General features: G+C 44.0%; 12 protein-coding genes across 12 annotated transcripts; 7 read left to right on the forward strand and 5 right to left on the reverse strand.

Moving 5' to 3' along the window:
* Nucleotides 1-492: 492 nt before the first annotated feature.
* SS1G_04435 (hypothetical protein) lies at nucleotides 493-2,636 on the forward strand (the record flags this gene model as incomplete). Its single annotated transcript, XM_001594578.1, has 6 exons — nucleotides 493-682; nucleotides 754-1,282; nucleotides 1,335-1,719; nucleotides 1,780-1,998; nucleotides 2,052-2,549; nucleotides 2,601-2,636. The coding sequence occupies 6 exons, from the start codon at nucleotides 493-495 to the stop codon at nucleotides 2,634-2,636; spliced, it is 1,857 nt and encodes a 618-aa protein (XP_001594628.1).
* Nucleotides 2,637-3,431: 795 nt separating this feature from the next.
* On the forward strand, nucleotides 3,432-4,658 carry SS1G_04436 (hypothetical protein; the record flags this gene model as incomplete). Its single annotated transcript, XM_001594579.1, has 1 exon — nucleotides 3,432-4,658. One exon carries the CDS (start codon nucleotides 3,432-3,434, stop codon nucleotides 4,656-4,658), a length of 1,227 nt encoding a protein of 408 aa, XP_001594629.1.
* Nucleotides 4,659-4,782: 124 nt separating this feature from the next.
* Nucleotides 4,783-5,826, reverse strand: SS1G_04437 (hypothetical protein; the record flags this gene model as incomplete). The annotated part of the gene is made up of 2 exons (XM_001594580.1): nucleotides 4,783-5,560; nucleotides 5,612-5,826. The coding sequence occupies 2 exons, from the start codon at nucleotides 5,824-5,826 to the stop codon at nucleotides 4,783-4,785; spliced, it is 993 nt and encodes a 330-aa protein (XP_001594630.1).
* A 1,070-nt stretch (nucleotides 5,827-6,896) lies between these two features.
* Nucleotides 6,897-7,136, forward strand: SS1G_04438 (predicted protein; the record flags this gene model as incomplete). Its single annotated transcript, XM_001594581.1, has 2 exons — nucleotides 6,897-6,944; nucleotides 7,056-7,136. 2 exons carry the CDS (start codon nucleotides 6,897-6,899, stop codon nucleotides 7,134-7,136), a joined length of 129 nt encoding a protein of 42 aa, XP_001594631.1.
* Nucleotides 7,137-7,505: 369 nt separating this feature from the next.
* Nucleotides 7,506-7,932, forward strand: SS1G_04439 (predicted protein; the record flags this gene model as incomplete). Its single annotated transcript, XM_001594582.1, has 3 exons — nucleotides 7,506-7,556; nucleotides 7,738-7,826; nucleotides 7,884-7,932. 3 exons carry the CDS (start codon nucleotides 7,506-7,508, stop codon nucleotides 7,930-7,932), a joined length of 189 nt encoding a protein of 62 aa, XP_001594632.1.
* A 289-nt stretch (nucleotides 7,933-8,221) lies between these two features.
* SS1G_04440 (phenylalanyl-tRNA synthetase alpha chain) lies at nucleotides 8,222-9,912 on the forward strand (the record flags this gene model as incomplete). The annotated part of the gene is made up of 4 exons (XM_001594583.1): nucleotides 8,222-8,596; nucleotides 8,652-8,860; nucleotides 8,910-9,765; nucleotides 9,826-9,912. 4 exons carry the CDS (start codon nucleotides 8,222-8,224, stop codon nucleotides 9,910-9,912), a joined length of 1,527 nt encoding a protein of 508 aa, XP_001594633.1.
* Nucleotides 9,913-10,096: 184 nt separating this feature from the next.
* On the reverse strand, nucleotides 10,097-11,125 carry SS1G_04441 (hypothetical protein; the record flags this gene model as incomplete). Its single annotated transcript, XM_001594584.1, has 1 exon — nucleotides 10,097-11,125. One exon carries the CDS (start codon nucleotides 11,123-11,125, stop codon nucleotides 10,097-10,099), a length of 1,029 nt encoding a protein of 342 aa, XP_001594634.1.
* A 646-nt stretch (nucleotides 11,126-11,771) lies between these two features.
* Nucleotides 11,772-13,496, reverse strand: SS1G_04442 (hypothetical protein; the record flags this gene model as incomplete). Its single annotated transcript, XM_001594585.1, has 1 exon — nucleotides 11,772-13,496. One exon carries the CDS (start codon nucleotides 13,494-13,496, stop codon nucleotides 11,772-11,774), a length of 1,725 nt encoding a protein of 574 aa, XP_001594635.1.
* A 256-nt stretch (nucleotides 13,497-13,752) lies between these two features.
* Nucleotides 13,753-14,399, reverse strand: SS1G_04443 (hypothetical protein; the record flags this gene model as incomplete). Its single annotated transcript, XM_001594586.1, has 3 exons — nucleotides 13,753-13,879; nucleotides 13,923-14,299; nucleotides 14,358-14,399. 3 exons carry the CDS (start codon nucleotides 14,397-14,399, stop codon nucleotides 13,753-13,755), a joined length of 546 nt encoding a protein of 181 aa, XP_001594636.1.
* A 264-nt stretch (nucleotides 14,400-14,663) lies between these two features.
* Nucleotides 14,664-17,848, forward strand: SS1G_04444 (hypothetical protein; the record flags this gene model as incomplete). The annotated part of the gene is made up of 9 exons (XM_001594587.1): nucleotides 14,664-14,720; nucleotides 14,769-14,996; nucleotides 15,052-15,116; nucleotides 15,170-15,404; nucleotides 15,458-15,597; nucleotides 15,654-15,955; nucleotides 16,067-17,105; nucleotides 17,493-17,621; nucleotides 17,779-17,848. The coding sequence occupies 9 exons, from the start codon at nucleotides 14,664-14,666 to the stop codon at nucleotides 17,846-17,848; spliced, it is 2,265 nt and encodes a 754-aa protein (XP_001594637.1).
* A 760-nt stretch (nucleotides 17,849-18,608) lies between these two features.
* SS1G_04445 (hypothetical protein) lies at nucleotides 18,609-19,455 on the reverse strand (the record flags this gene model as incomplete). Its single annotated transcript, XM_001594588.1, has 3 exons — nucleotides 18,609-18,929; nucleotides 18,982-19,283; nucleotides 19,335-19,455. 3 exons carry the CDS (start codon nucleotides 19,453-19,455, stop codon nucleotides 18,609-18,611), a joined length of 744 nt encoding a protein of 247 aa, XP_001594638.1.
* Nucleotides 19,456-20,094: 639 nt separating this feature from the next.
* SS1G_04446 (hypothetical protein) lies at nucleotides 20,095-22,177 on the forward strand (the record flags this gene model as incomplete). The annotated part of the gene is made up of 5 exons (XM_001594589.1): nucleotides 20,095-20,178; nucleotides 20,234-20,358; nucleotides 20,407-21,916; nucleotides 21,979-22,090; nucleotides 22,173-22,177. The coding sequence occupies 5 exons, from the start codon at nucleotides 20,095-20,097 to the stop codon at nucleotides 22,175-22,177; spliced, it is 1,836 nt and encodes a 611-aa protein (XP_001594639.1).
* Between the last annotated feature and the right edge of the window lie 411 nt (nucleotides 22,178-22,588).

Consider the following 22,588-nt stretch of genomic DNA (forward strand, 5'->3'; position numbering starts at 1 on the left):
ACGACAGAAGGTTCTGTCAATGGTGTCTTATTGATCTTTTTTTTTTCATTTCTTTTTATTATCCACAAAAATTTTTCTATCATCTCCTTCCCTCCACCATCAATCACTTTTCATCATTGAGATTGAATGTCACATTCAATCCTGGGTTAGTGGAGCTTTGTTACTGTACTATTGTTATCTGAAGCTCACTTTGCGCCGCATCACTGTCTCCGACTAATATCCGGGAGGCTGGGGTGGTTGAGAGTTCTACAGAATCCACAGCCAAGCCACGTGATTATTGCCTCACTAGCGTAGCGCGCGTAACTTCTTTTCAAGCGACATTTTGATTTCCAGAATTCCAAAGCATCTTCCTCAGCAAAAAGTTTATCACCTCCATCAGTTTATTCATCCGCGATTATCTTAATCATCTCAGACATTCCTCACGCGTCAATAACTACCCTACCAATACGTCTTACCACTATCATTGAACTTTTTTGAAGCTGTGTCGCGACAATGGCGGATGAGGCAAGCACGCGAGATGAGGTGGTGCCTCCTCAGTCTGCGGACACTTCAGCTCCCGACGATGCTGTTGTAGAGCCCCAAGTCGAGGTATCGGAAGGCGCCAACGGTAGCAATGGTGTTCAGAATGGAGCTGTCTCCGAAGATCCAGTCGCGACTTCCGGCACAAGCGCGACAGAACAAAGTATGAATGCTTATCCATTGTCTCAATTCACGTCACTTTACAATTACTAATTTCACCTCTTGCTCATTTAGTTGAAGATAGCAAAGCCGAAGCTAAAGCCGAGAAAATGGACGAAAAAACAATCCCCGATCGCTCGGTTCAAGAGGAGCGACCCGCGTCCAGTGCTCCCGAGGGGGAGGCGGAGATCAAGGACGCAGAATTGAAGGACGATGAACAATCAGAGGGTGTAGCTCCGACAGCAGATGAGTCTGCGGAGTTAGCAGATGCTGCCGCTGGCACCCCGGCTTCGGCCAGCAAATCGAAGGGTCGACGCAAGTCTGGCGTGCCGGAGCACAAGAAGAAGTTAAACAAGAAGCAATCCAAGGCAAAGCTGACACACACGGATGCGAAACCCGGCGACTACTTCTATGTGCGATTGAAGGGCTATCCCTTGTGGCCTGCAATTGTTTGTGATGAGGCTATGCTTCCCAGCACCCTCATCAAAAGTCGCCCAGTCACAGCAATGAGAGCAGATGGCACATACAGAAGCGATTATGAAGACGGCGGTCCCAAGGCCAAAGACAGAACATTCCCGGTTATGTATCTATTTACAAATGAGTTGTGAGTAGCACCCATCCGAACTCTTTAGATGAATTTTTACTGATCGATTTAGTGGCTGGATACCTAATTACGACCTTCTCGACCTCGACCTAGATACAGTTGGGGACGTCCCAAATAATATGCGCAAAGATTTGTATGCTGCGCATCAACTTGCTGCTGAAAAAAACGATTTGGATTATTTTAAGACTGTCTTGACAGAGTTCATGGAGCAGAAGAGGGCTGACGAGGAAGCCAAAGAGGCTGCGAAGGCAGCCAAGAAGGCCAAGAAAGAGAAGAAAGAGAAGACGCCAAAGGTTGTCCCGACCTTGGACGACAATGAAGACACAGAGATGATGGATGTCAGTGCTATCCCTGATGATGATGATGATGAGGTCGAAGCACCAAAATCGAATCAGAAGAAGCGCAAGAACCCTCCACAGAATCCTGATGAAGAAACTGTATGTTCCCATTCTGTCGCGAAATTCGTTGATCGAGACTAACATGATTTGCAGCAACAGCCCGACTCCGCCCCAAAGAAGCCTCGCATCAAATTGAACAACACTCCAAAGGCTGCGAACGGGACGTCTACTCCAAAAGCGGCTAAAGAGCCAAAGGAGCCTAAGTCCGCAAAGGAGAAGAGTAAGCCAAAGAAGGCTGCTTCTAAGGCTAAAGAAGCCGCCCCTGCTGTTCCGCCAGAACCAGAACTGACCCCTGAAGAGAAGAGGGTCAAGAAAGAGGTATGTTGACGTCCTTTGATATGCCTGGTGATTTCATCTAACAGCTGCTATAGAAAGAAATTTTGTTCCTGAGACATAAGCTTCAAAAAGGTCTCCTTACCAAAGATCAGGAGCCAAGACCCGATGAGATGCAACAGATGTCCGAGTACGTGAATAAACTCGAAGGTTATGCCGATCTCGAGGTCAGCATCATCAGAGTGACCAAAATCAACAAAGTTCTTAAAGCCATTTTGAAGCTACCAGCCATTCCAAAAGAAGACGAATTTCAATTCAAATCGAGGTCTCAGTCCTTGCTTGATAAATGGAACAGGCTTCTCGCCAGCGAACAGGTTGCTCCAGCTACCGCTGAGGGAGCTGCCGACGGCTCCAGGGATGAGAGCAAGGAGAAAGATGAGCCAAAAGCCGACAGCATGGCAGCAAATGGCATCTCCCAACACGATGAGACGAAGGCAGAGGAGAAATCGCCGGTCATTGAGACACCACTTACCGCGCTACCAAAAGAAGACGAGGCCAGTAATGACGAGCCAGTTGCAGCAGAAGACTCTCCTAAGGTAATGCCGTTACAAACCGAGATAAAACAACAAAAGTTAACATAATTCTAGGAAGCGGAAGCAACAGCCGTTGAATCAGAAGCATAAATCATTTTCCTCGGTGGAAGGAAAAAGACATACACCAGCCTAGGTTGAAAAAGCTTACGACTGGCGTTCTCGATCAACATTTAAAATCGATTAATGGACAGATATGGTCCCTTTTAGGTCTTCAGTCGCCATCTTTTCAGGTATCGTCGTCCATGCTTAGGGTCGATATTTTCGCATTTGCTTTTGCGGGTTCCCCTTGTAACACTAAGAGCTACTGGATTATTATTCTCTTACTCCTGGCTTCCAGAATGCCACAAACCACACCTTGTACAAATTTCGTTTTCTGAAAAGCACGTTATGGAGGATGCGTGAGGAGTTTGACTACGGATTTTCAAGTTGGCCCGGATGAACGCTCGCTTTTTCGTCTGATCTTAAGGTTTTGTTCAATTTTCGTTAGGCAATTGGGCAATACCACACACAAGACATGAAAATATTAATGGAATTTCCAATGATTTGACTTCTCCTTGTGCCCCAAGGCAAATTGAGTGATCGCTTGATATGATACCGTAAATTTTTGACCTTATTTGTCTGTCACTATCATCAAGGCATCCGGAAACTCCTTCGATTGTTTAGATATTGAAAACTGCTAAACTTGATAAACATTGAAGAATTTTCAAGCTATTTCAGACCTGAGTGAATCTATATGGCAAGCTATGCATGTGGATGATTGAATTCAAAAGCCTTTGGTTCCCCCACACCGCCTCCTTATCAGGAGCGGTGTTTGGCAGAATTATTTATCGCAAAAAATAAATTTCGTCGATCGGAACTGACAAGAAACCTCATACACAATATACAATGTCCGCCCCTACTCCAGAAATCCTTCGATTCACAACTCATAAGTCTCTAAGCCACCGACTGGTTCTCTCTGCCCTAACAGGTCGCCCAATTCATATCTCCCAGATTCGAAGCTCCTCACCCACCAATCCGGGTCTTGCTCCTCACGAAGTATCCTTCTTGCGACTGCTGGAATCTATCAGCAATGGATCCTCGGTACAAATATCCTATACTGGTACCACACTGGTCTATAATCCAGGTGTCATAGCTGGATCGATTGATGGTCTGGGTGCAGATGTGGATGGAGTGATAAAATGTCATTTGCCGGCGAATAATACTCGGGGCGTTAGTTATTTCTTACTGCCTTTATGTATGCTCGCGCCCTTTGCGAAGAAGGCTGTCAATGTAAGGTTTGAGGGAGAGGGCGTCATCACAAGTTCGACGGAAGCGGGCGATATATCGGTAGATAGCGTCAGGACGGCTATTCTACCACTCTACGAACCGTTCGGCATCATGGCCAGCAAGTTGGAAATTCGAGTTTTGCAAAGAAGTTGTCCGGGCCCAGGAGGCAAAGGTGGTGGAGGTGTGGTAGAGTTAAGGTTTGGAAGTCAAATCAAGGCGCTGCCTAAGACTTTGCATTTAAATAGGAGTCCAGGCAGGGTGAGGAGGATAAGAGGTGTGGCATATGCGACCGGTGTGAGCAATAGTCATAATGCGAGGATGATACACGAGGCCAGGGGAATATTGAATCCATTAGTAGGAGATATTCATATTGCGACACAGTATGATCAAGCGCCATTAGTATCAGCCAGGGATAAGACGAATCCGAGCGCAAAAAAGAGAACGGGAGTCGGATTTGGGTTGGCATTGATTGCGGAAACTAGTTCGGTGGGTGTAATATATTCGGCGGATGTGGTGTCTCCGAGTGCGGGAGGTGTCGCGCCCGAAGATATTGGAAAGCAGTGCGCATATCAGCTGTTGGAAATCATATCACAAGGAGGTTGTGTGACCAAGGCTGGAGCACCCGCGGTTCTAACTATGATGGCAATGGGCTCAGAGGATATTGGCAGATTGAGATTAGGGCGAGAAGTAATAGCCACAGAGGATTTAATAGGGTTAGGGAGAGATCTAAAAAAGTTTGGAGCAAGCAGTTGGGGTTTACGGGATGTAGGAGAGGACGAAAGTGAGGATATCATAGTAAGCGTTAAGGGCACGGGAGTAGGGAATGTTGGTAGAGGCGTTCAATAGGTAGCATAAGCATAATAAAACCAACCTTAACTGTTCACACTTATCAGGAGAGTATCATGCTATATAGTATGTATCCATTTCATAACACTATGTGCAGAACTTTTGTTCGTGCATCCATGTCTTATTACATGTTGCGCTGAAATCTTCGAGCTATGAAATTTAGTCTCGGGTTCCTGGACGTAAGCTCGGCAACATTGGCAGATAACCCATTTGTTCGTAACGACCCAGATGCGGTCCCTGAAACTGCCAACTGACTGCGAAGGGTATCTAAAACGCTAAACTCTCCTATAACGGCCGTCCCCGACCAAAATATATCCAACGGTGCATCATCCGACTCTGTATTTACTGGCTCAGCTAGCAACTCTTCTCGTTCGTCTTCCTCGTCTGCTTCAGGGATGTATTCCTGGCCATGTGGACGAGAGGCACCTCCTGCGGAATTCAGCGGTTGCATTTCGATGTCCCCCAGGCCCGCAACAGAATCTCTTAACACCCCTCGTTCCTCCGCATCATAATCTTGTGTAGAAGGTGGAATTTGCGCCTCGGTGGTCTTTTGCCCATAGACCGTAAGAAACTTGTCAAGCTTCTCTCTATCCAGGTGTATTGCGAATAATACAGATTGTAAAGTCAACACAAGCAAATCGAAAACTGCCAATTTCAGCCTCGACGAAGGACCTTTCTGGCCAATAAGGTCGATGATTATCCCTCCGTGTAAATAACCCCTCATCTCCTCACTAGATCCAGATGGCGCAAGGAAAATGTGTAGAAATATACAAAGAATATTCGTGCCTAATAACATGATGACTAGAGAGGAGTTTTGTGGAGGTGGTCTAACGTTCTTCGGCTTTGGCGTAAGGATAACAAATTGAGTGAGAGCACGCATGCATAGTTGAAAGAATGAGCAGCTTCGAGGATGTTAGCTTAGGGAATCATAAGAGTGCCAGTGAACTTCATACTCCATGTAATACAACACGCAGAGTTGGCAATAAACTGCAAAGTCCAGATTCGTCATCAACGAACTTGCCAACTCATATTTCTTTCTCATTTGCTCGTAAGCTCTTTTCTGAGCCGGGGTCTTGGAATGATGTCGACGTCGTCGGCTCGAGCTCCCACTTCTGACGTGAGGAGAGGTTGCCGGTGGGCCCGATACTGATGTAGAGTCATTGTTCATTGCTTTCAGGAGTCATCGGTGATGTGTGGTATTTATAATAGAAGTTTAGAAGTTCACATCTTTCGGCTGTGAAAAAGAGAGGGCAAGTAAGACTTGCAGCTCTGATAATTCGCTGGTCGATGTTCGAGGGATTTTTGGAAGCCGTTTATTGCACGGGACGAAATAGGTGGACAGCATGATTACCTAAGGTGTTACAGGGTAGTCCTGTGCTCCGGTTACATAAGCGTCATGTTTGATTTACCGGCTCGGATGTCTGAGAAGATTTAAATCTTTCAAACTTTCTCAATTATTCGAAAGAGAAGAGATGGGTTCTTTAGCTTCTAGTTTTACAATTTAATAATAAATGAAAAATGACGGTTCTATAAACTACATATTTTGACTTTGGTTTTATTCATACTTCAGCGTGCCAATTCCAACTACAGCAAATGAGACAAAGCAACCCTTTCCTCTACGTTCCCATGACCAGGCGTAAAAACTGTGAATTGTAATGAAACACCTCAGGGTCAACATCATTCCTGGCTGTTACCCTTACAAGCATGGCCATTTTCTCCTGCCAATTTCGATCCGATCTAGACACCGCTCTATCATTCCACCTGTCGAACCACCAGTGTTTGGAACACTGCCCTGTCCCTTCTGCTAGACAAACTAGCCTCGGCCAATGTGTTGGCCAACCACGTCCAACTTCTTCTACCTTATCGAAACACATTTGTGCAAACATATACCCGTACCTCCTCATGTCCATTATTTTATCTTTATCATGATGGCATGCGACTGCTAATTCTTCCAACCCTTCGAATCTCTTGAATTCTCGTAGATTATCAAACACGTGCGGGATGAGGTAGTGCTCGTGTATGAGAATCCTTTTTATCTTCCTGCATTCTTCTTCCGCGATTTTACCACCAAGGCGACCAGGGATAGATCCCATCGATGGCCAGTTGAAACACAACAAGTCTCGATCATAATTGATACAGGTGTGAGAAAAAGCGGGAGATGCGAAAGTCCAATAAGCAAGTGCTATTGCACGGGACTCGCTTGAGGTATGAAGCAAAGAAGGAGGCTTTCGATCAGAAATGAAACGATTTTTGGATGATGACCAGGATAGACCAATATATGGAGAGGTGAGTAAGATCGCGTAGTTCCAGATTTGAAGACGGAGCTCAGTGGGTAGCTTTGTGAATAGAAGAAAGGAAGTAGGAGAGCCAGCTGAAAACGACGATACATCCGTACAGCAAGTCATCCCTAAACACATCTTGATGCAGAGAGATGTGCCTGCGTATGGTATAAGGGCTGCCAACAAGGTCTTGCAGTAAAGATCTCGTGGCTATAGTGACACTTGAAGCTACTGCCTCTCGATATTTGGTTCGGTGTCAAGACAATGTTAAATAGTATTTTTGAAGGGCTAGAGATAATAATGTATAGCAAATGAAGAAAAAGGACATTTGAGGGAGGAGATGTGATATATAAATGGACAAGAGCTTACCCTCCAGCTGTTGGTGTTTCGAAATCCTAGGAGGGTCGAGATCCTTGTACATGGTTGTGCTGTAGTCACGTACTACGTCCTATGCCATAAATACCACTGAATCCTCTTTTCCGATACGACATGCTGTGATGAAGAATCATTTTTGGAAACAATAAAGTCCCCCACATCGATCTTGGGTATGTTCATTTTATCCTCAACCATGTGCCGGTATGCTAGCGTGACTAGCAGAGCATTAAGTGAGACGAAAATAGTAAGATACAAATTTAAAATTTGCCAGAGTGTCTGGCGTCAGTGGCATGCCTCCTGACCCGAGAAGAAGCCGGACACCAAATCTGCTGCCAAGGACAAAATTAATAGAAAGTGCTCTAGACTAGTCGAGTATATCTTCACAACAATGTTGATGTTATTGATAAAGAGATAGAAGCTAATAGCTAGCAATCAACATTGGTCGCTTCCCGGTATCCAGATCACATAATCGTATTGCTGTTGAAGGATGGATGAACGCAAAGTCGGAAAGGCTGTAAGTGTAAGGTATATTTGATTGTCAAATGCAATAAGAACTATGAACTGTGAAAAGTATCCAAGAATTTAAGACGTGGACGTCAAGTACATACGTGGATTCTTGAAGGAGTATCGGAACATGGATTCAATCTGATTGTGATTTGGAACCTTGAGGAATAATGGGATGCTGTAAGGTTCATTAATAAGATCTTACCTTGTAGATCTATTTACTCGATTTTGGTGGGTGCGTTCACTGTTTGTAGATTCATCAGTGGGGTCCTCAGATTTATTAAAAACCCCTCCTGATGCCTTAAAACAGTGTAAGGCAACACCCCACCTGAACTTCAAAATTATTGGAATTGAGTCACCTCTGAGATTTATTATCATTGTAACAACAAACCTGTAGATTTCAAAATGGCGACCGATTTACCGTCTGAGATCCTTCAGGCACTCTCTCAACATAACAATATCCTTTCCTCGGAAGCATTCCCTCTTCAAAAGTCTACCGACATTAAAGGTGCATTGGATCGACTTGGTTCAAGGTCCATGATTTCATACGAGACAATAGATCGAGAAGAAGTTATACTGGAAGCCGAAGCTGAAGAAATTGCAAGCAATGGCAGTCACGAGGCACGAGTTTTCGAGGCTTTACAAAAGGCAATGGACGGGCTCACGGTTTCAGAATTAGAAGCTGCTGTAGGCGATAAGAATGTGGTCAAAGTAGGACAGGGTAAAGCATTTAAGTCGAAATGGATTGCAAAAGGTAAAGATGGAAAGCTGGTAGCATCGGTGAGTTGTTCCCAAAAATAATTACAATTTGGAGAATGCGTCCTAACTGTTGCAGATCGATTCTATCCAAGATGTAACTCGAGAACAGCTCGAGATCATTCAAAAGACGCGTGCGCATCCAGATCCAAAAGTCATAACCGAACTCAAGAAACGTAAGCTGGTAAAGATGCAGAAGGTTATTAGCTATAAGATCTCGAAGGGACCGAAATTTGCCTTAGAAATGGTCAAGGAGGAGACAGATTTGACAGCAGACATGCTTGCATCGTGGGTTTTAACGACGCCTTTGGTTATGAAAAAGTGCTTACACATTTAGGGGTGCCTGGAAAACTGCTGCTTTCAAACCATATAACTTCAAATCTCTTGGAGCAGACCAAAACTCTGGTGCATTACATCCTCTGAATAAAGTACGACATGAGTTCCGCCAAATCTTCTTCGAGATGGGTTTCGAGGAAATGCCTACAAACAACTTTGTTGAAACCGGCTTCTGGAATTTCGATGCCCTTTTCGTCCCACAACAACATCCTGCTAGAGATTTACAAGATACCTTCTACATATCAGATCCCAAAACTGCAGACAAACCACGCGCAGTGTCTGAGGAGGACAAAGCAGACTACGAGGCATTGTGGAAGAACGTACAGGAAGTTCATCAAGAGGGAAAATACGGGTCAATTGGTTATAGATATCCATGGGCTGCGGACGAATCGTTACGCCTAGTTCTTAGAACGCATACGACAGCGACCTCGACAGCGATGTTACATAAGTTAGCTCAACAGAAAGGGCCCGATGGACGACCACCTCCAGCAAGATACTTCTCCATTGATCGTGTATTCCGTAATGAGACTGTGGATGCTACGCATCTAGCTGAGTTTCATCAAGTTGAGGGTGTTATCGCAGATTATGGATTGTCTCTCGGAGGTCTAATGGAATTCATGGAGGTCTTCTTCAACAAAATGGGTCTCGAAGATTTACGCTTCAAGCCAGCCTACAATCCTTACACCGAGCCAAGTATGGAAATTTTCAGTTATCACAAAGGTCTCGGCAAACTGGTTGAAATTGGAAACAGTGGAATGTTCAGACCGGAGATGTTGGAGGCCATGGGTCTACCAAAAGATATGAAAGTTTTCGGCTGGGGATTGAGTTTGGAGCGTCCGACTATGATTAAATACAAGGTAAGAAAGATATCCTCTCACGCTCATGAATTCAAGCAGCTAATATAATTCGCTTTCTAGGTGAACAACATTCGAGAATTATTAGGCCACAAGGTTGATTTAGGGTTCATCGAGAGAAATCCAGCTGTCAGATTAGACAAGACATAAATGGTTAGATAGGTTCATAAAATGAATGGTTGCACAAATAAGAGTCAATTGATACCCATGAATTTCTTCGGTCATTTGCACTATGCAGGCATTCGATACATCATAACTTCGAGTTAGTGATCAAACAAACCGATCTTGGGTATCACAATGTTATTACAATCTCCATAATGTAGCTTGATGATTTTCAATCATGATCTTCCTCCGTTAAACCTGGGCAGCCATCCATTGAATCGTCGGGATAAGTGTATTTGCAGAAGAAGCAATAATTATACTCGGACCTCAAATGCTCGACAAGCTTTTGTAATCTCTCGGCCGGTTCCAGTAAATTAAAAGCATCAAGCTCAGGGTCTTCCTCCTCCAAATCTTCCACAATAGTATGCTGTATCCTGTCTTTTCCCAGTGCTCTTTTATCATCCTTGTCTTCGTCTTCGTCGTCGTAGGTCGGTAAACGTGATAAACTTTGTTGGAGATCATATCTCATCCTCCTATCTCTTTCCTTCTCTTCGCGCTGTCGAACTAATCCTCTCCATAAAACATTGATCTGCTTCAATGGCTTTGTAGAAATCTTGCGTTTTACGCCATCTTGAGTTTCCCCAGTTCCCTCACCAACATCACCAACCGCATTCTCCAGCATCTCCTCCTCTCTCTCCCCATCCATCCTCTCCGCAACCCTCATCGCCGCCCCCACCATCCCCTCTAATCTCCCCTCCTCCCTCTCCCTCCTAACCCTCTCCCTATACTCCCCCTCCTCAACCTTCACCCTCTTCCCCTCCCTCTCCACCTCCTCCCTAAACCTCCTCTTCCTCTCCTCCTCCAACCCAATCCCCCCCTTCCCCTCCTTAACACTCACCACCACCGGTTCCAACCTCGCTCCCACATTATCCTTCGCCCCCAGCGCCACTCCGGGTTTAAACCCCATCTTCGCCATCATCTTCAACCCCTTACTATTTGCGCTCGCTGGAGTCTCCAACATCGATTTCGATAAAGCATCTTCCCTCGCTGCTGCTTCTTCCGCTGCTACTTCAGCTTTCGATTTCGTGCGCGATCGCGCTTCTGATTCGCGTTGGATGCGATGTCGTCGTTGTGTATATGTTTCTTTCTCGCGCGGTTTGCTAGGCTCCGCTATTATCATGTTCATGTAGTCATCTTCCTCATCTTCTTCCTGCGCCGCTCCATTCGAAGCTTCTGCGTTTTTAACCTCGTCTTCGGTCATGATGGATGAGATAAATGAATCAATTTATTTGTCGTGCTGTCTCGTAGAAAAACACCCAATTGAATACACTATCTCACGCTTACTTCTACCACAATGTTCAAAAAGTTTTGTTGCACATCTGCAGACAAAACCAACTTTTAAATTTTTACGAAATGTATAATTATTATTGCAGGTATGAAAAGAGGAAGATTGCACGATGTTGAAAAAAAACTGTCCCGGGTTTTTTGAAAGAGTATTTGAGGAGCGACGACGAGGGGCGTTTGGGAATATTTTGGGTCAGGCTGTGGTTTCGCCTCGAGGCTACCAGATTTACTTACCAAAATGTTTGGGCAAAGGCTTGAATTCGGCCAATCATAAGATCGCCGAGGTATGGCTTGAATACTCACTCTCAAGGTTTCTTCGAATTCACTGCTGGTGAAGTTACCAATTCACTTTGATTTCCCTTTTTAGTCCTTACCATTCAATCTACAGTATTTATACACGGAATCTATAGAGATATTGAAACAATTTACGCACCAATATAAGTCATCTGCATATATCTCCCCACAAGCTAAAGTGAGTACAGCCATCAACAAGCAAATTGGCTCCCTGCACATTGATCGTAGCGATATGGTATGTTACATTTGTTGAGAGTGATTATTCTATTTTACACATCCAGCAGTTCCTCATCTGCTGTGTTGTATACAATCCAAGGAATGCAATCAGGAACACCCATCGCCTTCGCCGCTTTTTTGGATGATTTGACGACATCAGTACGTCCGTCTTGACCACTATTGACCTGTAGCGTAACGATACGTAGGAGGTCAGATAGTAAAATCAACGCCTCTTCTGATTTTGCTTGTCCTTTCAAGTCATCATAATTTATTCCCAGCTTCGCCAAAGCCTCAGCTCTTTGCGATTGTAGCAATCCTAGAACTTTCGTAACCTGTCGCACCCTCTCCTTAGTACCCTTATTAATATTGAGCCGCCTTACCAGAGGCCCAGTTATAGTACCAACAGCTGTTACTTGCAAAATAATGCTGCGTGCTGTATCATCCGTAGGATATGTTCCAAAGTACCTTTGCATGGCACGCAAAGCAACTGCAGATCCAGCTTGATCGTCTACCAAGCCGAAGTTCATTATGATTAAGTTATAAAGCTCCATCGGTAGATCGTCTTTACCCAACTCTGCCTTCAACTTATTGACCCATGTCATCATTTCTGCAAACAGTTCTCTGGTACCAAAAAAATTATGGCGTTTATGTCTTTGCATATTCCGTTGTTTTAGATTGTGCCATAAGTGTAAAAACGTCGTAATGTCTGGCTTTACTCCGTCTGCGACGAAGGTATGATAAATCTGTTTGGTGTCCAAAGAGAATCTAGCGTCAACTTTGAGCACTGTGTTCATGAAGTTAGTATTTGCCGGGATCTTTGCTTTACTTAAGGTTGTGTAAAGATCCAAAAGCTGTTCGTGCTTCTGTCGTTTTACATATTCTTCCACAAGAATTGAAAATGTCTCGATTGTAGCAGCAGGGAGAAGGTTAAAGCTGGCATGTTTGTACTCTTGCTTGTTTGTCCCCTCTACAGCCCTCAAAGGAAGTAACAATCCCTTAACCCCTTGCTCTCGCGCTTTGACAAAATCAAGTCTTGCAGCAATCATTGACCAACCCATTTCCTCAGCCAGCTTTCGATTCCTTAATTTGCCCGAACGAAACCAAGCACCTATAAGTCCGTTCGTGAACTTGGCGTCCGGGCAGACTCCAAGATTTCGCATGAGGTCAAGTACTTTACTGGCTTCGTCAAGATCGCCATTGCCAATGAGCTTTTTGATCCATTTTCCGAAGAAAAATTTGTTGTGCAACATCAATGGGAAATGATTATAATCTCGTGCTATCATTGAGTCATGCTTTAAAGCAGCTGGATCATTTGTAAGCATCATGTCTTTAAAGACTGCTAATGCTTCATCGGGCTTGCCAGCCCCCATGAAAAGCCCGTTGATAACATCGTAGTCCTCCATCTCCATACGCGACCCCATGTGTCCTCGAAATTCAAGGTAGATATCCCAAGCTTCAGCAGTGCGGTTTGCGATTGTTGAAGCCAAACAGCCTTGTATGGTGTGAATAAGTATCCGAGCGCTGGTGGGATCAGTTGATCTCTGGATGACTATAGATGCTGCCTTCCGGGCTTCGTCAATGTCGCCGTTCTCAGCAAACATCCGAGTTCCAAGCTCCAAATACTGATCCCAGAGGTTGTAGTTTTCTTGCTGTTCAAAAAAACTCTGCCCAGCAGCTCTCCATAGTTCAATTGCAGCCTTCGGGTCTCCTTCTACGAAGACAGCTTCTATGTATAACAACAACGTAGACCCTCCCAAATGTAATCCCGCTTTCTGCATATCTGACCCTAGCCGCTTCACATGCGCCATGCGATCCAGATTTGTCGGATCTTGTAACGAAACATAACCCCAAAGGAGTTCCCAAGCTGCTACAGGAATTGGTTCAGGGCATGACAATAGAGTCCTTCGGCATAAAACGTAGTATTTCCACAAGTTATACATGAGCCTTTCATCCATTCGAAAATCACTACGACCATAATCATTATCGATTTTCCTCAATACATTGTTTAAAAGTTTGATATTGGGTCGGGCTGATTCAGGGTATGGCTTTTCCGGTATTAAAAGAGTCTTTAGATTTGATTGTGGTACGGTGATGGAATCCGGCTTTGGTTGTGGCTTGAGAAATTGTTCTGTTGTGGAAGAAGTCGGGGGTGGAGATAGCTCTGTGGAAGTTTCAGCTTCATCTACGACAGTTAGCAGACGTACTGTGAGCCATTATACAAAAACTTGCCTTCCTCGACAGACTGTAAGAAGTACTCTCGTATCCTTTGCCGGTCTTCTTCAGACATGGGACCGGGCTTATTGGTAATGCTCTCCAATCTTTTTACTTCGGCGTCTAAACGTTCTATTTTCGCATCCATTGCATCTTCCCATTCCTCCATGTGAAGGCTTGGTTCTTCATCTTCGTCTACCTCCTCGAGTTCCTCCGCTGATATTTCCCCAATATCATCTTTTATTTCTCGAACCGCCTCTTGAAGACCTTCCAACAACTCGTCTTCTTCAGGATCAGGCTGTGCCTCTGTTCGCACACCATCTGGAGTCTCGTCGTAATATTTATAGAAGGGCTCCTCAGTCTGCTCAGGCTGTTGCACTTCTGTCTTTGAGGCAGGCGGTGGTACCTTTTCCCCTCTATCTTTCGACCTCAGCGGGGTTTTTTGTGCCGTAAAATTTCGTGAAAGCCATGGTGCTCGTGGTGGAATCTGTAGTTTTATTCGACATGACTTGCATACGAAACCACGAATACTAGAAGTAAAATTGGTGGGTGGCGGCGGCATAAGTATTGATGTTGTTGGCTCAGCAAAAAAAGTTGGGGAGCGGGAAACTTTTTCCTTGGATAAGCCATTTGCGCAGCATGACTTCGCTTCCCGTTCGTGACAGCAGATCACGGACACGTCAAAACCTCACGCGTGCCCCTTTCCTTTTTCGTTTTTAATCGACGTGAAAAAAATGTCTATAAACGGAGATACCAATAGTCTTGTTGGATTTGATGGAGCAGAGCATCGGGTAAGTTCTATTCCATTTCCTGCTCTGTACTGGACTAAATTCTTATAGACGGCTTATGTATTTACTCCTACTTCTGCACCCTCAGAGGACCTACCCCAGCGCCCTAAGAAGCGTAGGAAAGTAGGAAAGACGCCAAAAAAAGCCCCAGAACTTGGTGAAGATGCAGATTCTTTCAAATTAGCACCATTACTGAATGAGAAAGAGTCTCCCGAACTTTCAAGTCTACGTTTAAGCCTGTTTAATCAGTATTGGACAGAGACTGAAACAAAAATCAAGGTATTAATCTCAATGTATAAAACATCGACATCATAAATATCTAATATTGGATTAGTTAATTCTGAATGAAGCAAATGAGGACACTTTAGTAGAGGTCACATCTTTTGTAAAGAATGAGAAGTATGTATAATTCAGTTACAATTAGCTACATGGGGTCTGATAGATATTCAAAGGAGCACAGACAAAGTCCCAGCTGGATTTATTGTGACTGGACCAAATATCGCATCTCAAGGCTTGCTCTTCGAACAACTTTCCACAAGACTTTCCAACGAAGTCAATGGCCCGGTTGTCACCCTCAGATCTGGGGAATCATCAAACTTGAAGGCACTACTTAAAAAGCTTATTAGAGATGTCACCCATCAAAAGTCAAATGGCGAAGACGAGAGTGATAATTTCCTCGAGCAAGATGTGAGACTAAGTTTGCTACAACTCCGTTTAATCGATTATTGCTGACCGTCCAGGGCCGCAAATTTTTGAACTACGATTTAGGGATTGTTCATGGTTATGTTAAAGCCCACGGGTGTGGTAGAGTGGTGGTATCGTTCCAGGATAGTGAAGCCTTTGACTCTGCTTTACTTGGAGACGTAATATCCTTATTTGGGTAAGCCAATATATCTATACTCTCCCCTGATCATTCTTAACACTTTGGACCCTCAGCTCCTGGCTAGACCGCATCCCCTTCGTCCTGTTATTTGGAATTGCTACATCCGTCGACTTATTCCAGGAACGACTTTCTCGTGTCGCTACTCGATCTTTGCATGGAGCACAATTCGATGTGGAGCAAACAAGTTCCATCCTTGAAACCATATTTCTGAAGGTCATCGCTGCCTCAGATGCCCCAATAAAGCTGGGACCAGGCATTCTATCGAGTCTCATGGAACGGCAAAATGATCATGTCCAGAGTGTACAAGCATTCGTAGGAGCATTAAAGGTAATCTTTCCTCTTATTTTATGTACAAGTCAGCATTGACTTTGTTAGTATGCATATATGTGTCATTTTTACGCCAACCCTTTGAGTGTATTTCTGAGTCTCAAGAACAACTCTGATTTGGCTGCGCTTTTGCAAATAGAGCATTTTGAAGCTATCAGGATGCTACCATCATTCCAAAATTATATTGAACATCTTTTAGAGGGAGGTAATTTAGAGCGTTCCATGAGTTTGATTACAGATGATGAGCTCCTTCTCCAAGAGGCCTATACTTTAATCCAAGACAAAGACCATGCTGTGCAAAAAGTTCTCCGACTCATGCATATTCTAGTCACCTTAGCAGTCGAAGCACCAGGAAAAATCGATCTTTATATGAAAGCATCGGCTGGTTCTTTAAAGAGCTCGAACAATTTACGTTCAATCGTAGATTCGATCAAACGTGCCAATCTAGATGATTTTCTAGGATTTGTAACTTCGCTCAAAGACGCCATAGAAAATGGAAGCACCGAGCTCAACCTTGAACAATGGTCGGACATGGAACCAGAATTCTATGCAGAAATCGTGGGTATTTGGGAAGATGCTTCATCACTCGCAGGCTCAGAGGCAGGAAAATCTATCCGCAGCAGCTACAACAAATCACTACGTACCACAGTTATTTCTCACAAGGTCAAAATCAGCGACGAAAGATCAGCACTTACCAAGCAAGACAAAGAATATACGGTTCTTGTTGACAGGTTAATTCAGGCCATACAAAATTTTGTAGATGTGGACAAACTGCAGGATCAATTTATGTCCGAAATTTGGCTCTACGATCTAAAATACCCTTACCAAGATGCATTTACACCCAAATCCCGCTTCGCGATCGAGCGGGCTCTCTCCTCGCCCCATGAGTATCTTTCTTGTGCATGTTGCGATCCTACGAAAGAAGGATCACTGATGTCTCATCCACCCACCGCAATTTTATACAAACTATTTCTAGAAGCAGGAAATTTGATTAACATTTTCGATCTTTGGACGGCTTTTGTTGCTAATTTGGGACCGGAATATGACGAGGGGGATGATAGTGAAAGACAGGCTTTGATGTTGTTTTATAGGGGACTTGCAGATTTGAAACTGTTGGGTATGATCAAGCAGAGTAGAAAGAAAACAGATCACTTGACGAAATTGGCATGGAAAGGATTGTAATATTTGGGGGCAAATAGGCGTCACGGCAGGAGAAAGAATAGATGATGCATGTAAAATATAATTATGTTAATTTGCGAATGCGAACGCTCAAAGCACCCATAGAGACATATTTAGCTGACGAACAACTCTCGGACCTAATACCACTTGTTCTTCTTACTCCACATCTCCTCCTCCGCTCTCCTCGCCCTTTCCGCCCGAACTCTGCTCTCGATCTCCTCGACCGTCTCCACCGGACTCTCACAGCCCCTCAACCCAATAAACCTTCCCAATCTCCTCCTCTTGACCTCCAGATCCGCATTCACGTCCCATTGTACCGGACATGGATAAGAGAGTGTCCATTCACATGGGGTACGCTGATGGTAAAAATGAGCTAGCTCGTCTAGTTCCTCGGACGTAAGGAGCCAGAAGTTGAGAAGTTGCTTTGGGAACGACGGATGGACTTTACCTGTTGTGAGGCGAACGAGTGGCGCGAGGGGTAAGGCCATCTGTGCGATCTTGGCGGCGAGCTCGGGGTTGGTTTTGCTGATGCGGTTCATGGTCGACATGATTGTGTCTGTTTTGTTTTTCTTCTCCACTCGTGATTTTGTGATGAGAAAAAGTTTATTGTGCATTGATCTGAACACCACGCAGTGTCAGTGGTTTCCACTGATTTGTGAAATCGTTTTGTAGTGAAAGAAAAAGCTGTGGACGTATATATGAAGATTTTTCCGAAATGATTCAGATGAAGGAAAGGGAATAATGCTATGAATGTATTCGCAAAAGGATGTGCAAGATTATTCGCAAAGCTGCCAGCAGCGTAAAGATAAAACTCTAGGACAAAAAAAATAAAAAAATGTATGAGAATACGAAATATAGAAATAGCGTAGATACTAGATACCAATAGAGATCTAGATGGAACACGGGTGATTAGAAGGTTCTTATAGTTCTTGTCTCATTCATGAGACTTCATTGTGTCCGAATACTTCTCTGTATTTGGGATCGATTTTTTCTTTATTAGGAAATCATGTCTTTGAACTTGTTGTGCGTTGAAATATATTCTGATGACTTGATTGAAAGAACCCTTGTAAGGTTCTTTGAAGGAGGTTCTGACAAGACTTTTGTTATCAATGGCCTCAAAGCATCTTTCTTCACACCAGCCTAGAATAGCATCAACCAGGACAACTAGGTCCAACTTCGAACATTTCCACCCAGAGAATCTATAAATGTTGAAGCAGATATATGCCATATATCCATGTTATAGGAAGGAAATGATAATGCTTAGAGGCAAATAGCAAGATGATGAAAAATGTCTGCTTGTCCTTCCTCTAAAAGTCAAATGTAATCTTATATTAGGTCTAGCCATACCAAGGACTGATCCTACAACTCTTCGTACGTCCCTCATAGGGGATATATGCAATATCTTACAACTGTAAAAACACCGGACACCACAACACCTTTGCCTCATTTGTGCAAAATTTATGACCTTATACATTCATTGCCTGACAGCCAAGGAAATCCACTCATTTCTTGCCTTTCTTCTTCCTGCTGGGGCTTCCTTGTTCACTAGCTGCAGGCCCACCTCCTTGAACTAGAATAGCATCCTCATCGCTCATGATGCTGGTGGACTTGGTTGGTGAGGTAACTTTGGATGCCTTGGCTTCTTCATCTAACTCTTTCATGAATTCTGACTGAATTGAGGCTCGACGTTTCTCCCACCACTCCTTCTCAGATTGGGTCCTAGCCTGAATATCATCAACGTTTTTTCTGAACAGAGTATTTGTGGCTATTTCATTTGCAGACTGAAAAATTGTTTGTCCCCAATTTGGTGCCAATCCATTTGCCTATTTACCATTAGTTAAATTCAACTCCTCAGTTAGAAAATGTTTGACCCACCTCCATGACCACATCTCTAAGCTCCTCCTCCATTTCTTTCTCCGCTCTCAAAAATCTTTGCCATAAATCATCGCCTACGCTCCCTCTCTGTAACAAGGTGCTACATGCTTGCTTTGCTGTTCTGAGTTGGATAATTCGGTGGATATCTTCGACGGCCCTTCTCAATAAAGCCGCTCGTATGAGCTCTCCCGGTACTTTTGGCGCTTTCTCGTCCCCTTCTTCTGGCTCGAGATGAACTAGTGAAAAGTAAATGTTTCTTTGTAGATGTGGGGGGAACCAAGGCGCAAGAGTCGCAGATTTGGCTAGATGTACCTATTAGTTGTGCGCACATTTGAGGATGAAGATTTACTAACCTGCTATCCGCTTTCTATATAATGAAGAAAAGGTCCCCAAAGATCCAACAAGGACAACTACATATGCAAGAGGAAGGATTAAACCACGAAGAGTGGTCGCATAATCGAAGTTATCGAACATTGTTACTCGCTGTATCGAATGCGCAACAGATCTCTGAGTATCCCGAGAGATTTGAGATGATTTGACAACTCAGAGAAAGAGTTCCAGGTCTAGAAATTGTATTGTGGGTATTTAAAATATTTCACTGAAGTGGTGAACTGCTGGAAAATCCCAGATGTAGATATTTCCTTTTATGTGTTGTGTGTCCTTTATCTTCATTCCATTTTATTCTGCCACTTCAGGACAAATAAGCTGAAGTTACTTTTTTAATAAACCGATCTAAACCAATCTAGGTAATCTAACACATTTTATTATCCTTGTATCTTTAACGTTCGCATTATATTACAAAGGCGGTGAACGGTTTGGGCAAGGCAGTTCCTTTTAATTCTACCCTACTAGACTTGCTAGGCCACCAAATTCTGACGTTATGTCTCTCTTGGTGCTGTACTGTAGTGGGAGGACGTACTTGAGGTAGAGCTTCCATTCCACATTCAACAATCCAACCAACCAGAAACACAAAATTAATAGGAATATCGAAGATTTCGATTCTCTCTACAGTACTTGACTTTGGCTTTGTTCTTTTAACATTTTTACCCTTCAACTGTCTAATCTACTTCATACATTTGACTTTACATAAGAACGGCCGAGGAAGAAGTTAAGATGCTTTTAAGATTTCGTGGTCCTGATGGAACAGTCCGCATTGCTGTTGAAGCAAATGAAACTTTTGGTCAACTTGGCGATAAGGTTGGTCTATGATGAGTTGCATACATCTATATAGACTTCTACTAATATACTGTAGCTTTTAAAGCTCCTTCCAGAGAACCTTGACCCAAGGACTCTAACACTTTCAAATGCGCCCAGTGGCGGGGAGGTCAAACTACTCATGGAGATTGCAAGAGCCAAAGTATCGCAGATTGGTCTTAAGTAAGTGAGGAAATATAAATCTGTAATTCTCGTGCTGATAAATCGGAGGAATGGTGATATGGTCTTCATTAATTATAAACTATTGGATAATCTTCCGAATGGTAATTCTACGACTTCCACCTCGACTACCCATTCATCCCATCTTACCTCCTCAACAAATCGTCTAAATGGAAGCGCCGTTCTGCCAGAATCAATACCTGTCAATGTTCCAGCTCAAGCAGTGACGTCGCCGTCCGAAAAGATCAAGAACCCTTGGGAAGTAGTTCAACAATCGGATCTCGATAATAGGCTAGACAAGAAAGATGGAAAAATTCCCAGAAAGAGGGATACGAAGATGTGTCGGCATGGTGAGAAGGGAATGTGCGATTATTGTATGCCATTGGAGCCCTTCAATGCGCAATACTTGGCCGAGAAAAAAATCAAGAACCTGTCATTCCACTCATATCTGCGAAAGATCAACTCGGCTACCAACAAACCAGAGTTAGGAAGCTCTTTTATGCCTCCATTGACCGAGCCATATTATCGTGTGAAGAAGAACTGTCCATCAGGACACCCTCAGTGGCCCGAGGGTATCTGCACGAAATGCCAACCTAGCGCAATAACTCTACAACCGCAGGAATTCCGAATGGTAGATCATGTAGAATTCGCGCAAGCAAGCCTTGTTGAGAATTTACTTGTCTTTTGGAGGTCTACAGGCGCACAACGTTTTGGATATCTGTACGGTCGCTACGAGGAGTACACAGAGGTGCCGTTAGGAGTGAAGGCTGTTGTGGAAGCCATCTACGAACCGCCACAAGTGGACGAACTTGATGGAATCACCTTGAACAAATGGGAGTCCGAGAAAGATGTCGACGAGATGGCAAGATTGTGCGGCATGGAAAGAGTTGGCGTCATCTGGACTGATCTACTCGACTCAGGCGCAGGAGACGGGACTGTCATATGCAAACGACATATTGATTCATACTATCTATCGTCGCTGGAAATTGCATTTGCTGCGCGTTTACAAGCAAAGCATCCCAAGCCCACGAAGTGGAGTGATACCGGAAAATTTGGTTCGAATTTCGTTACATGTGTAGTAACAGCCGATGAGACTGGAGGAATTGCCATATCTGCATATCAGGTCTCAAACACAGCCGTAGAAATGGTTCGAGCAGATATTGTCGAACCCTCGGCTGATCCTGCTGTGATGATCGTTCGTAGTGAAGGAGACGACGATTCTGATACGAGCGCACGATACATCCCCGAAGTCTTCTACCGAAAGATTAACGAGTATGGTAGAAGTGTTCAAGAAAATGCTAAACCATCTTTTCCAGTTGAATATTTACTCGTCACATTAACTCACGGGTTTCCTAGCGATCCCAAACCAGCATTCATGGCTAAGAACTCTTTCACTATCGAGAATCGTTTAGTCATTGGCCAGGAACAAGATATCAAGGACGTTGGCAAGCAATTGGGACTTGATAAAAACGGTCAGCTGACCCAATCTAGCGATGGTGTCCTCGCAGTATCAGACTTCCATCTCCTCTGCTACATTTATAGTATGGGAATACTAAGCAAAGTACGTACTTACATTTTCCCTTCTCACGTTTATTAGCGAGATATTAATACGGCGTTTTGTAGGAAGAGATGGCACTTCTCTGTCGCGTGGCTACACAGCACGATTTAGCAGATGGATATCAATTGATAGCAACACCTGGATGGGCAAATTTCCTTGCAATTTTACAATCGACTGGTGAGCGACCCCAAAAACGACATTCGCCTTTCGATGGCGATGGTCCTACAGAGCGTCTTGCTAAAAGGGTTGGCGGGGTAAGGCTAGATTGAATGGATAGTCAGCTCCCAGACTATTTTATTCTTTTGCGGCTTATGCTCTGATTGTGATAGGTCTCTAATAGCCAAAATGTTCCGAGGCTCAATAATGTAACGGAAAAACAAATTTATGCGGGCCTGGGGAGGGTGAGAGCAGGATTGGACAAGACGTTCTACCCTATGATTTATTGGGGCGTATGAAGAGGAAGCGAATTAGGCTAAACCATGGCGCGGAGAGGGACTGTCAGTGGTAATGGATATGGCGATGGCTTTCGCGTCAAGGAATGGATACATACATGACGCTAGATCCTCCTGGATGAGGAAAAGCAACTATCCCACAGAGGCATATTCGCCTTTGGGTATATGAAGTATTATGAAATCCAATCACATTACACTATTCCACATCCTCTGCGTTGAAAAT

This window comes from Sclerotinia sclerotiorum, genomic scaffold, assembly GCF_000146945.2.
Source record: "Sclerotinia sclerotiorum 1980 UF-70 scaffold_5 genomic scaffold, whole genome shotgun sequence".
Classification (NCBI taxonomy): Eukaryota; Fungi; Ascomycota; class Leotiomycetes; order Helotiales; family Sclerotiniaceae; genus Sclerotinia; species Sclerotinia sclerotiorum.